This window comes from Eleutherodactylus coqui, chromosome 4, assembly GCF_035609145.1.
Source record: "Eleutherodactylus coqui strain aEleCoq1 chromosome 4, aEleCoq1.hap1, whole genome shotgun sequence".
Lineage (NCBI taxonomy): Eukaryota > Metazoa > Chordata > Amphibia > Anura > Eleutherodactylidae > Eleutherodactylus > Eleutherodactylus coqui.
The window spans coordinates 172,777,475-172,792,164 of record NC_089840.1 but is presented as its reverse complement, the minus strand read 5'-3'; the positions used below and the strand labels follow the sequence as shown (position 1 = coordinate 172,792,164).

Genomic DNA, 14,690 nt, shown 5'->3' with positions numbered 1-14,690 from the left:
TGATCAGGTAGCAGTGTCTGAAAAGCGTACGATGCGCGCACATTTAGACGCAACGATTATCGCTAAAACTATCGCCGAGTTTAGCTTTTTTTTTTTTTTTTAAAGCGATCATTGGCTGGTGTAAATGAGCCTTTACAGTGAGGGGGATCATTAAGTGGAACAGGTTACCACGGGAGGTGGTGAGTTCTCCTTCAATGGAAGTCTTTAGAGGCTGGACAGACATCTGTCTGGGATGATTTAGTGAATCCTACACTGAATAGGGGGTTGGACCCGATGACCCTGGAGGTCCCTGGACAACTCTACCATTCTAGGATTCTATGACTTAATGGTAAGGAAGCTACTTTCCAATAGGCAATACTACTACGGAGGCATCTCTTATTTGCATACCTTTAGCTGCTAAAATGCTTGAAATTTGTCTAATAGGATCGTCAGTGACACATAGAGATTTGTAGAAGGATTACATTTTTACTCTTCTGCATGAGCTCAGGTAAGTAGCCTCCTGCAATTAACCAAAAATAATTAAGAGAAAATCCCTATAAACTATTCCATTGCTAGGTGATCAGTGGATGATCGGTGGTGGTCCCACTACTGAGGATCCTTGCCGATCATCAGTACAGACAGCAGACCGGCAGCAGTCTGGTTTGATAGTACAAACACAGTGCCTATTCTTTGTGTGAGGATAGGACTTGCAATGTGTGGTGTCTCACACAGGGCACAGATGGGGGGCGTCCAAGAACCTCAGGCACCACTCTCCTATCCACTGTATAAATACGGCCTAAGCGTAGGAGAATTGGAGGGTTTATTTTGGGGGGGAAATATTAATTGAACAAACTACCTTAAAGCAACCCACCAGTTTCAGGGTAAAATTTTGTCTGATGGAAGGGTGAGGGTATATAACAGTCTGCCTGTCTTCTCTGCTGCTGTCCCTCCAACCTGCTGACTGGGGATCCTGCTTTCAGCTGACCAAGGCCATTTCAATTTTCCAGCTACCTAATGTCCTTTGCACAGTGCTGCCCATTCAGAGAGCAGGTATAGTACATTGGCAGTCTACAACTACCAATGCACTGTGGAGATTGGGTAGTCTGAAAATTGTGTTGGCTGTCTTGAACGTCTGGAAATGGGCATCGAGCCACCAGATCAGAGGTGCATTGGCATAGAAGACCAACAGCTGGTAATAGAACTCTTTCCTCTGGTCCTAGGACAAAGTTTTGACCTGACAGTGGAGGGACACTTTAAAATATAACATGGAAAAATAAGATAACAATTTTTTCCCTGTGTTTCTGACCATTATTTCCCTTTAAAAAGAAAAAGACAATTAATATCCACCATAATTTTTTTTAAGTTTGGTACCGTGTTAGTCAGTAGTAAAATGTGATTGTTAAAAGCATCATTTTGGGGGGAAAAAAGGAACAAATCATTTTGATGTAGACTTGGGCCTCTCTCGTCGCAATTTTACTTTTACTGCGGCTGACAGCGGAGTTTGGCGTACCTCATCATGAATGAGTTGCGCTAAATATCAAAAATAGAACCGACTCCGCTCAAAAAACACGATGCTGGAAAGTGCCACGATCGGAGCAGCTGTCTGAGAAACTCCATTGAAAGCAATTTGAGTGTTACCGCGTTTCCCCGAAAATAAGACATCCCCTGAAAATAAGACCTAGTAGAGGTTTTGCTGAAGTGCTAAAAATGAGCCCCTCCCTCCCGAAAGTAAGACCTAGCACTGCCCCTGCTATTCGAGTCTGCTGTGATGAGCTCCCCCTGGTGGCCGGAAGCTGCAATACCGTCCCTTTGGTACAAGTAGTCCAGGACCTGCTGTGGGTGGTCCTTACAGTCTCCAGGACAGTGTGTGGGAGCCATGTACTTTACAGCCCTTATTTCTTGTGGCCCTGTGTGAGAGTCAGGCAAGACAAGAAGTACTCATTTAGGGACGGTGCTATTGCTAGACATCAGAGATTTGGGCCAATGATTCTGAAAGAAATGGAGTCACCAGAAATTCACCAGGAAATTCAGGGTTTGGATTGTTCTGATGTTCCAGAAGATGATGACATGACTGTCATTGAACAAATCTTGCTTTGTGTTCATAAATATCAGGATTGGTAAATGTACAATAGATTGATGTACATGGAAATAATGGTAGTAACAAGAAATTCTTGATAGGATTCCCAGTTTGTCTGGTTATGCTGGTTTGTGACGACAACTACTGTACAGTATATAACAAATGTCCCTATTTTTTTGTTAAACAATAAATGTGAATTCTCCTTAATTGAAAAATAAGACATCTCCTAAAAATGAGACCTAGCGCATCTTTGGGAGCAAAAATTAATATAAGACAGTCTTATTTTCAGGGAAACTGGGTATACCACAATCGCGGAAAAAAGCGCCAGTGTAAGGGAGGCCTAAGATGCAAAAGAAGAATCGCTTTCTAAGGGAAATTTTGTTCTGGACACACGCTAGTCATAAGACCGTTAACACATCTGAATTCGGCTTTTTTTCTTCTTCTTCAACTAATATACTTTAATTCTGTGGTAGAAACTTTGCTACATAGTAAATGTGACAATCCTACCCTTCTATCTTACAGTGGATGATTCAGAAGCCTTATAAGGTAGCCACATTTTTTGGGTGCATTGGCAAAGACAAATTTGGAGAAATCTTGAAAAAGAAAACTGAAGAGGCGCACGTGGATGCCCACTACTATGAGCAGAGCGAGCAGCCAACGGGCACCTGCGCAGCATGCATCACCGGGGAAAGCAGGTCAGTCGGCACACTCAGACTAGCCTTGTTCTTTGCAGGATTTTATTTAATGATTAGCATAGAGGCGACTTGATCACATGTTCAGCCGATGTTCAGTCATTTTTACATTGTGTTAAGAGGCTATGTTCAATGTATACCCTGGTAATAATCTCCACTGTATTGGCCAAACATGAAGCCACACGGCTGTAAATTAATCTTCTTTTTTTTTTTGAGTTGAGCTGAGCAGTTACTAATTACCATAGTGTGGGTCCCAGCAGCCACGTCCCCATTAGCCCCATGGAGAAGTGATAAACCCCTTAGGCCTCTTAACCAGCTAGATGATATGGTCAATAGTGATCATGACACTGTCGCCCCACCCCCTTCCCCACACTGTGCGATTGTTGGGTGCGACAGCGTTATCGTAGCAGCCGGGGACCTAGTAAAGGTCACCAGGTCTGCCATCTTGATCCTCCCTTGAAACTCTGACATAGGCAGAATAGTGCTGTTGGCACAATACACTGCAAATAGAGTAGTGGTATTGCAGTGTATTACATCTCATAGTAAAGTCACGTAGACAAGATATTGCAGAAATCTGAGCTGCAATGCGTATTAAAATGGGCTCTGCTTAAAAGCTCACTATCATTTACCACTCCCCAAGTTTCCCGGATCAAGTTTTAAATCATGGAGCGTTCGGCCAGTATAGTGCTGTAGAGGATGTGCTGGGCTTCGTATGGTAACCTCACTTCTAACTTTGGGTGCTGAGACCGACTAGTGAAGGAACCCTTCTGAAAAAGAATTGCATCATGTGACCAATCTTTGCTAAAATATCAGACGTTTAGGCAATTAATTTCTGAGATTATCTGCCACTTAGCAACACCAGCAATATTTCTGTCTTACAGCTCTGTTTGCTATGCATGAAATGCAGGTATGTCACATGCTTGGATTGGATGTACTCTGTGTTTTCACTGACGCACTTTAAGGTGGCTGTAAAGGTTTTTGTACATTGCTGGGGGTGATTGAACACTGTTGCACACCCAACTCTTTCTACAAAGCAGCATAACGCCACAATCTTGCTTCATTTGTGCCGTTTCCAGGTCTCTGGTAGCAAACTTGGCAGCTGCTAATTGCTATGATAAAGCAAAGCACCTTGACTTGAACGAGAACTGGCAGCTGGTGGAGAAGGCGAAAGTTTACTATATAGCAGTAAGTGTTTGTTTGTTGTTTTCGCTTTTTAAAAATCTATTTTGTAAATAAGGGGTATGTTCTATTAGGCCTCATGTCCACGGGGAAAATCAGATCCGCTGCAGATTCTCCATGGAGAATCTGCAGCGGGTCCCTCCTGCCCCGCGGACATGAGCGCTGAAAATAGAAATTTAAAAGCATTTACCTATCCGTAGCGGGCGGCGAAGGTCAGCTGTTCCTCACGGCCGGATCTTCATTTTCGGCCGGCGGATGAATTCCTGACGCCGGCGGCACGTCGTCGACGTGCCGCGCGCATGCGCCGGGCACATCCGCCGAGCCGAAGCAAGGGAGATGCGGCCGTGAGGAAGAGCAGAGCTTCGCGGCCCGCTGCGGGTGAGTAAATGCTTTTAATTCCTATTTTAGGTCTCCCGCGGATCCGGACGGCTTCCATAGGCTTCAATAGAAGCCCGCGGGAGCCGTCCCCGCGGGAGACCCGCATGAAAATGGAGCATGGTCCAGATTTTTTCATGCTCCTTTTTTTTTTAAATGCCTTTTATTGACGATCCGCGGGTATTTATCTACCCGCGGGTGGTCAATGCATCCCTATGGGGTGCGGATCCGCGCGCGGGAGATCCGCTGCGGATTTTAAATCACATTTTGCCCGTGGACATGAGCCCTTATAAATAGTTTTTGTCAATAGGGCTAATGGGTATCGCATAGTGTGTCTCTCACTGGGGATCCCCTTTCTAAGCCACGCCGGAGAGCCACAAACGCTGGCTGCTGTGTAGCACTGCACTAAAGTTCTGGCCACGCACTTCTTTTTGTGCAAGAATTGTCTAGGACAGTTGGCTAATAAACTGAAGTTATTGCTGTTAAACATATTCTATCCTTCCATGTTAAACTCCTACTTTGGAATAGTACTGAGTCCCAGTAGTGTGTCGGGCTGAGAGCTGAGCTTTGTGGCGAGTTCAGTCCTCAGCTCTCTTTTTATAACTTGTCATTGCAGAAGTAAAAACATGAGGTACTATCAGACAACACTTTTTAAGTGACTTTTTTGGGGCCGGGGGATTAGCTTTTTTTTTTTTTCTTGTTGGATTAACTAATACAACATATGTTTTGCTAAAAATAAGGTATAACCTTCTTAGTGATGAAGCCGGTTTGCACCTTAATGAACACGTTTTTCAGGGGATTTTTTCGTCGTCACATTCCTGGAGCCATTTTTTTTTTACTCTGCAACATAGCCGTATGCAGGCTTGTTTTTTGCAGGACAAGGTGTATTTTTAATGGCATCATTTTTGGGTACATATAATGTATTGTATAGCTTTTTATTACATATTTTTTTAGGGTGGTTTGGGGAAAAAAGTTCAGCAAGTTTGTTTTTTGGATTTCATTTTTACAGCATTCAGTGTCCAAAATAATGTGATAATCAAGTACTAACGACCACTTCTTCATGCTCCACCACTGATCACATGTCTGTGATGTCATTAAAGACCCTTCATCCCAATGAAGTTACACGCTCCGCGCCTGAGCACATGACGGTGATGTCAGCACAGGTCCTGTAAGCACACTGCTGCTGTCTGGCTAGGTGTTTGTTAGTATTCCATAGGAACAGAGTCCGTGGGGTTTTGTAGGAAATGGGAGTACTAACCAACACCTACAGCAGCCGTGTGCTTACAAGACCTATGATGATGTCACCATCATGTGATCAGTCACCTGTGTGGGAGGAGTCCAGGGTCACAGGACCAGGGGTTAATCAGTGTGTGCAGGACTCTGCTGTGCTGCTTTTCATCCCTTGTGTGTGTGCGTGTTGCATGTAGCACAGCTGTGTGGCACATTGCACCACCAGAAACACTGATACTATATAATTTCCTAATAATTACTAGTATTCTTCTATAGGTCAGCACGATTCCAACGATACTAAATATACAGTTTTTGTTTTATGTCTTTCTATTTTGTACACAAAAAGCACTTACCATATTTTTTGATTTATAAGACACAGCTTATGATAAGATGCACCTAGGTTTTAGAGGAGGAAAATAGGAAAAAAAATATTTTCAACTCCCCCAGTCCAGGCAGTGAGGGAGGTATTACAGGAGGGATAAAGAGCAGTAATACCACCTTGGAATCCCGTATATAACACTTAGCAACCTGCCATTCAGGATCCAGGGACAGCTAAGTGTAAATGCAATGGTGGTCTTATTTTTGTCACCCAGCTTTCCAGGAGCTCTAAATCCCCTGTTTAACTAGTTATAGAGATGTGTATTGTATAAATGCTTGCATTACCCTACAGTTGGCATTCAGGATCCTGGAAGAGCTGAGTGACAATGTAATAATTCTTCCATTAGTTGTCACCCAACTTTTCAGGAACCCTGCTTGGCACCACTGATTATGGTGAGGTATACATTTCAGCACAACTAGGCACCAATCAGCTGTACCTATGGGTGGCTCTCCTCCTTTCCCCTAGCTATTGAGACAGCAGCTAGGTGATAAGGAGTGGAGGAGAGCAGTCAAAACCTACAGATTGATGGGGAAGCTACAGCCGTTCCCTCCAGCTCAGCAGTTTCTACAGGCGGCTGCTATGGACCTGTGATCCTTATCACACAGCAGGGAAGAAGAGAAGCTTGTAGGAACAGGCGATCACTAAGCTGGAGGGAACTGCTGCTGCTCCCCCACCAATCAGCTGTTAGTACGGGCGGCTCCCCTCCCTTGCTATCTATGCGGTCCCTGTTGGTAGCTGTGTGATGGTCTGAATTTCGGCAGGTTTAGAAGAGTAGAGTTGGGGGAGGGAAAATGTGTCTTATAAAGCGAAAAATACTTTTTCTCGCTCGTGTCACTGGGGGACACAGCTTGACAGTGGGTATATAGCACTGCCCTAAGGCAGACACCAAGCAGACAAATGAATTGGCTTCTCCTGCTTGCTATATATACTCTCTGCAGGCACTCAGGTAATTTAGTTTTAGCTTAGTGTCTGTAGGAGACGGTCAAGCGGACATGCAGTTCTTTAGGCCATTCTACAGGTTGACGGAGTAGTATTACTCTCCTTTCTACCCCGAAGCAGGAGGGCGAACGGCCAGTCATTGCTCTCTGTTGTCTGCCCTACCTGAGGAAGAAAAGGTGGTACGGCTGAGTTCAGCACGTTGCCCACCAGCCACAGTTGTGGATAAACTGGATCACCTGGCGATTTCCCCGAGGTAGACTGGTATCCGTTGAGGAAGCGTCCCGGGGTCCTGACCACTCTCTCACAGCAGGCCTCCTAAGAGGCACAGGCGTTCGCATTCAAGGCAGTCTTTAGGTTCTACTGCATTGTTTTCTAGTTCCCTACGCAGTGCGCAGCTGCAGTTTCTAGCTAGCGGAGCAGCGTGGCAGATGAGTACTTCTCTGGCTCAACTTCCAACTCTGACATGGAGGAGGAGCAGTCTTCAGGGCTCTCTGCCAAGGTGGATAGTCTGATTTTTGCAATCTCTGAAGTATTGCATGTATCCAATCGGGCTTCTGCTACTTTCGGTGCCCGGCCTTTCTTTTAGACAACGCGACATCTTCCCAAAGCCTTTCCTCCCCATTTCGAGTTTGATGAGCTTATCCAGAAGCAGTGGGGTGCTTCCAAGTCAGTTTAGCACACTATACCCTTTTTCTGAGGATCTTGTGAAGAAATGATCTGTATCCGCAGGAGTCGATCCACCCGTGTCGCGTTTATCGAGGCAAACCATTCTGCCCATGGCTAAGTCCGCAGTGCTGGCTGACCAAACGGGACAAAAAGGTTTATTTCCTAGCCAAGGCTGTGTTTGAGGCGGCCGGGTCGGCCCCTAGACCAGTGTTTGCCTCTTCCTGGGTAGGAAAGGTGTCAACTGAATGGGCAAGGCTAATTCGCAAAGGTCTGCGATTTAGCTTTGGTGGTGGAGATGATTTCTTTTGCTGACCTAACCGGTCAGGTGGGGGAATTCATCTGCGAGGCCTCCTTGGATTGTGCCAGGCTCCTGGCGCACATTTTTGCAACATCTGTTGTGTTGCAACAGATTCTCTGGCTCAGGTCCAGGGAGGCCAAGAAATCTCTGATCAGGCTACTGTTTACTGGGTCCATCCAGGCTTGATGAGCTTAAAGGGGTTGTCCCGCGCCGAAACGTTTTTTTGTTTTTTTTTCAATAGCCCCCCCCCCCCCCCCCCCCCCCCTCCCCGCTCGGCGCGAGACAAACCCGATGCAGGGATTTAAAAAAAAAAACCGGATAGTACTTACCGGAATCCCCGCACTCCGGTGACTTCTTACTTACCTTGCGAAGATGGCCGCCGGGATCTTCACCCACGGTGGACCGCAGGTCTTCTCCCATGGTGCACCGTGGGCTCTGTGTGTTCCATTGCCGATTCCAGCCTCCTGATTGGCTGGAATCGGCACACGTGATGGGGCGGAGCTACGAGGAGCAGCTCTCCGGCACGAGCGGCCCCATTCAGAAGGGAGAAGACCGGACTGCGCAAGCGCGTCTAATCGGGCGATTAGACGCTGAAATTAGACTGCTCCATGGAGACGAGGACGCTAGCAACGGAACAGGTAAGTGAATAACTTCTGTATGGCTCATAATTAATGCACGATGTACATTACAAAGTGCATTAATATGGCCATACAGAAGTGCTGAACCCCACTTGCTTTCGCGGGACAACCCCTTTAACTCACAAGCTATGGGGAGCAGTTGTTCGGTGCTTCCTCAGAACAGGCCCAACGGAGTGAAACCCCCTCAGCGGAGGTCAAACTTCCTGTCTTTTTAGAGGTTGGTGCCACGGTTTTCAGAGGGTATAGCATGGTCTCAGGGTCCCTCCTTTAAGCCGTGGCCGGCCTGGCACCCAAAGCTCCCCTCTTCCAAGGCTGCCCAAGCTAGGTATTCAGTTTGATGGGCCCTCACCTGTTATTTCCAGGGTGGGGTGGGGGGGTCATCTGTCCCCGTTCAAGGAGACCTGGCTTGCCCAAGTCTCAGATGCTTGGGAGTGGGAGTTTGTCAGTTCCAGGTACACGATCGAGTTTTTCTCGCCCCCTCCTGATCGTTTTTTCTCCTCAAGGGTGCCAGACACGCCTTGCAAGGCTGAGGCTTTTTTTTTCAGGGGGTCCAGTCCTTTCTGCTGCAGGGCGTGATAGTTCCTGTTCCGGACCATCAGCAGTTCAAAGGTTTTTATTCGAACTTGTTTATGGTCCCCAAGAAGGACTTTTTTGTGTGTCCGGTGTTGGACCTCAGGGGGTTAAATCAGCAAGTCAGGGTCAGGTCTGTATGGAGTCCCTCAAGGCGGTAGTTGCATCTATGGAGCAAGGAGAATTTCTGTCTACCATAGACATCACGGATGCTTATCTACATATCCCCATTCATTCTGTGCACTACCGTTTTCTGAGATTTGCTGTTCACACTCTCCATACTGAATTTGTGGTGCTTTCATTTGGTTTGGCCAACGCCCCGAGGGTTTTCACCAAGGTTCTGGCTGCTGTAATGGCTCTGCTTCAAGCCAAAGGCATAGTGGCAGTACCTTTTTTAGACTACATCCTGATAAAGGGCCCGTCTCGTGCGGCCAATCGTCAGTTTGCTGGTCGCACTGGACACCCTGTTAGACTTCTGATGGATAATCAATTTTCGCAAATCCTCTCTAACACCGGCCCATAAAAAAATGTTCTTTTGGGACTTTTATTTGACATAGGCCTGGCACAGGCTTGTCTCCCACCAGCAAATCCGCGTCTACCGCAGAGCCAATCTTCTGCATTGATGGGGCCCGGTTCTGTGACACTGCACCACTGCATGAGTGTGTTCGGGAGGCTGTGCCCTTCGGTCAGTTTAACGCTTGACCCCCTTCAGTGGTTCATCCTATCCAGATGGGATGTGGCCTTAGCCTCTCTCAACCGGCGAGTGCGTGTTCCAAAACTCGCTCCGATGGTGGTTGACCTCCCCTCAGACCTTGCTGCGCCGTCCTCTCGAGTCTCTGTCTTGGCAGGTGCTGATAACTGGCGGAAGGACCTTGCAGGGACTGTCTATTCATGGGGCATAGTCAGTGTTGGAATCTTCATTGTCCATCAACATCATGGAGCTACAGGCTATCCTCCGTTCCCTGCTTCATTTCGCCCCCTATTGGAAGGACTGCCTGTGCGGATTTAGTCGGACTTTTTGCAAGGGGTGGCACATGTTGCTCCTCCCTTCTGGTCCCTAATGCCTCCTTGGGACCTTAACCTGGTATTAAGGGCGCTTCAGGCTCATCCATTTGAGCCTCTGGAGACTATACCTTTTGAGTTTGTTGACCTTCAAGGTAGTTTTGTTGGTGGTGGTCACCTCATTACGACAGGTGTCAGAGTTGGCCACAGTCACCGCGGATCCTCCCTTCACGGTGTTCCACCAACACAAGGTGGTGGTGCATCCTAATTCGGCATTCTTAACTAAGCTTTTCATCTTAATGAGGAAATTGTGTTTCCGTCCTTTTTTTCCCGAGGCCGTCCGGCCAGAGGAACAGGCCTTGCATAAATTGGATTTTGTGCAGGCTCTTTGTATTTTTGTCTAGAACAGCCACGCAGCGGCGCTCTGGATCATTGTTCATAGTACCGATCGGGCCGAGGCGAAGTCTCACTGCGTCCAACGGGACCATAGTGCGGTGGATTTTGGTCAGCAATAGTAGTCATATTGGGCCTCTGCAAATGTGATCTGTAGAACCGCGACCTGGTAGTCTCTGCAAACATTCTCTAAATTTTACCAGTTGCAGACCTTAGCATCTGCAGACGCCCCTGAACCGTCTAACCCTGCATGAAGAACCCACTAGAATTGGGTTGAATGAAGACAATGTCCATCTAGTTCAGCCTGTTCAGTAATGTACATCCATTACTTGGGTTCGCTGGGGTCTCGGAGAGGCTGTTGGCTACGGCGGTATATTTTATTAGGTTATATCTTTCTTCTGGATCATTTTGACGTAAAGGGGTTGCCCCACAGAATGAGGTTCCTTCCGGTCCACCGGATAATGCCTATTAATCACTGGCGACGCAACACCGCTGCGATTTTTCTTGCGGCGATATCGCATTGTTGGTCTATGTGATATCACTGCATTTTCTCCCTGCGATACCATGATTTTGTAGCACCACGTTTGAGCATTTTTAGGATGGGGGTGGCGACAGAAAAGAAGGCTCCATAGGGAGACATGGGCTACAAAATATCGCAAGTCGCAGGCATATTGCGAAACCCACAAGGTTTTTGACTCGCAGTGTTGCATGCTACAAAACATTGCAAATGTGAAGGAACCCATAGGAAAGCATGGGCTTCACATACATCATGCGATTTGTAGCATTATCGCAACGCAAGAAAATCGTGCGACTTTGTCGTCCGTGTGGAATGAGCCTGAGGGGGTAGCTATCTGATCGTTGAGGGGTTAACACCACTGCATGTCCCAGTACATCTACGATGAAGGGTCTGAATCTGGCCGTCAGGGATCCGACATCTGGACTGCTGCACTAGTGGAAGATGTACAAAGTGGTCCTATAATGTAATTGCTGCTTTCTTTCTGTACAACTACAATGTTGAGCCTTTTTAGCCCTGTGATTGGTCTGTCTATTAGTAAGCACACTGAACGTCTTATAGATTAAAAAGGTGCTAAATGTTTGTGTTTTTCGCATTGTTTGCTAGTTAAATCTATGAATAGAGAATTCTGTGCCTCCTCTTCACCACCTTCCAGATTGGTTTCGTTGACCCCCTTGTGTGTCAAATGTGGGAGCCCTGCTATGCTGCACAAAAGTGATGGAAAGTGTGGGGGATGGGACGGGGAGAACCCTGAAACACTGCCAAATATTTGGTGGAAGTCTGTTGCTAAGGAATCAAGATTTGAGCGCTACATAATGACACGGCAAGCATAACAAAAAGCTACGGCTCCCTTCTTTGTACACCCTTTGAGTGCTGGCAGAAATGTGTTGTAGACCTCTAGTGCTGGGGGTGAGGGAGAACAGTCACAAATAGTCATTCTCCACCCCTCCTCCTGGCTATAATTGGTGGGTGATACCATGTATCTGTCGCAGCTTTCCCACGCCTATAATCACTACATCCACGTAATCCCGCACGCAGAGAGGAGGATTGTGCTGCTTTCTGCCTTGTGTCATTTGTTAATGGCGTCAGATGCAATTTCTGAACAGCTATTTTTCGTTAAGGCGTTGTGTGATTGTGTATTTGTTACCATTTCTTCACTCCTAAATGACACGATTGTCACTATAATATATATTACATTTTTTAACTTGACCTGGGATCATTATGTTACTAGTGTGCTTATACTGCACAGCCTTCTATATTTTCAATCTACTGTTTGTGTGTATATAGTACATATCGTGTGTGTGTGTTGCGTGTAACATAGTATATTACGTTGAATGAAGACAATGTCCATCTAGTTCAGCCTGTTCAGAATAATCCCTGGATCAATATTTGAGTTCCTACCTCAATCCAAGACCCGGATCAACAACCCCGCTGGTCGCCTAATGTCTATATCCTGTAATATCGCAGCGCTCTAGAAAGACATCTAGTCCCCTATTAAACTCCTATGTCAATTTTGCCATCCCCACATCCTCAGGCAGAGAATTACAGTCTCACTGCTCTTACAGTAAAGAACCCCCTTCTGTGTTGATGATGAAACCTGCTTTCTTCTAGATGTAGAGGATGTTATCTTTGCAGTCCTGGGAATAAACCGATCATGGGAGAGATCCTTGTTTTGTCCTCTCGTGTATTTATACATAGTTTTTTGGTCGCCCCCTAACCGTCCTTTTTTCAGGGTAAATATTCCCAGTTTTGATACCTCTCTGGGTATTCCAGTCCTCTCATTCCGTTTATTAGTTTAGTTGCCCTCCTTTGAATCCCCTCAAGCACTGCAACATCTTTCCTGAGCACCGGTGACCAGAACTGTACACAGTATTCCATGTGGGGCCTGACAAGTGCCTTATATAGCGGAAGAGATATATTTTCATCCCTCGCCCCTATACCTCTTTTAATGCACCCAAGGCTTTATTTGCTTTTGCAGCAGCTGACTGGCATTGGTTACTCCAGTTAAGTCTACAATCCACTAGTACCCCCTTTTTTCATATCACTTTTCCCTAGCAGTACCCCATTTAGTGTATATTGGTGACATCCGTTTCTCCTGCCCATGTGCATAACTTTACATTTATCAATATTGAACTTCAGTTGCCATTTTTCTGCCCAAGCCCCCAGATTATCTAGGTACATTTGTAGCCTTTTATTGTCCTCCTTTACATTGATTATATTGTATAATTTTGTGTCATCTGCAAATATTGATATTTTACTGTGCAGTCCCTCTATCAGGTCGTTGATAAATATATTGAACAGAATGGAGCCTAATACTGAACCCTGTGGCACCCCGCTAGCGACTGTGGCCCAGAATATGAACCATTTATTACCACCCACTGCTTTCTATCTCTGAGCCAGTTCTTTACCCAGATACCCAATCTGAGCTGTCTCATTTTATAGATCAGCCTATTATGCGGCACGGTGTTAAATGCTTTAGAAAAATCCAGATATAGAAGATCAATAGACTCTCCCAGGTCCAGCCTAGAACTTACTTCATCGTAGAAGCTGATCAGATTGGTCTGACATGATCGACCCCTCGTGAACCCATGTTGGTGAAAAGTTATGCTGTTGTTTTCCTTGAAAAAAATTTTGAGCTGATTTACTGAAGTTTTAGTTTTTTGTTTTTTTTTGTAGTTCCCTAATAAGGCTTCCTATTGAATAACAGCTGGAATTTAATTATATTGTGGTCACTATTTCCCAAGTCGGTCCATTTTGTTAGTTAATACTGAGTCCAAGGTGGCCCTCCCTCTAGTTGGCTGCTGAACAAGTTGGGAAAGGTCGTTATTAGAGATGAGCGAGTATACTCGCTAAAGGCAATTGCTCGAGCGAGCATTGCCTTTAGCGAGTATCTCCCCCACTCGAGACTGCAGGTTCAGGTGCCGCCACGGGGGAGCGGTGAGTAGCGGCTGTCAGCAGTAGGGAGCTAGAGGGAGAGAGAGATCTCCCCTCCGTTCTGCCCCGCTCTCGCCCGCTGCCGACACCCGAACCTGCAGTCTCGAGCGGGGGAGATACTCGCTAAAGGCAATACTCGCTCGAGCAATTGCCTTTAGCGAGTATACTCGCTCATCTATAGTAGTTATCTTTAATTGTTCCCAAAAACGTATCGTCCTTACTGGATTTACAGATTTCGTTTTCCCATGTTATATCCGGATAATTAAAAGTCCCCCATAATAATTACTTCATTGCTGTTTGACACCTCTTCGATTTGTCTTAACAAGTTTTCAGTTTCTTCTGTTGCTTTTGGTGGCCTATAGAAACCCCTTATCAGGATTTTATTATTATTCTTTGCACCCTGTATTTCTACCCTCAGAGATTCCATGTGTTCATCACTTACACCTATATCTTATCGGCATTAAGTACGATTTAACATACAGACACACCCCTCCCCCTTACTGGTTGCCACAGTCTCTTCTGAAGAGTTGTAACCCTGTAAGTTCACCGCCCAATCGCATTTATCATCAAACCATGTTTCCGTTATTCCCACTATATCGTAATTTTCTTCAGACATTCTCGCTTCGAGCTCACCCACTTTACTGATCAGACTTCTTACATTCGTTGCCATACAATTTATACAGTGGGTGTTATTTATTTTCATTGTTCTAGCTTTGGTCCTACTAGCTATACTGCCAGTTCTAACTGTACTAACAATACCTCCTGCTCGACCCCAAGTCCCATTATTTGGTCCCAGGTCGCTGTCTATCTACCCCCCTATTTCTC

At 46.0% G+C, this 14,690-nt stretch overlaps 1 protein-coding gene across 2 annotated transcripts in view; it reads left to right on the top strand.

Moving 5' to 3' along the window:
* Nucleotides 1-14,690, top strand: part of ADK (adenosine kinase) — a 115,615-nt gene that overhangs the window by 66,675 nt on the left and 34,250 nt on the right. For both annotated transcript variants that reach the window (XM_066600393.1, XM_066600394.1), the window contains exons 5-6: nt 2,579-2,751; nt 3,825-3,933. In XM_066600393.1, coding sequence (XP_066456490.1) covers nt 2,579-2,751; nt 3,825-3,933 — 282 coding nt within the window. The remainder of the gene's footprint in view (nt 1-2,578; nt 2,752-3,824; nt 3,934-14,690) is intronic.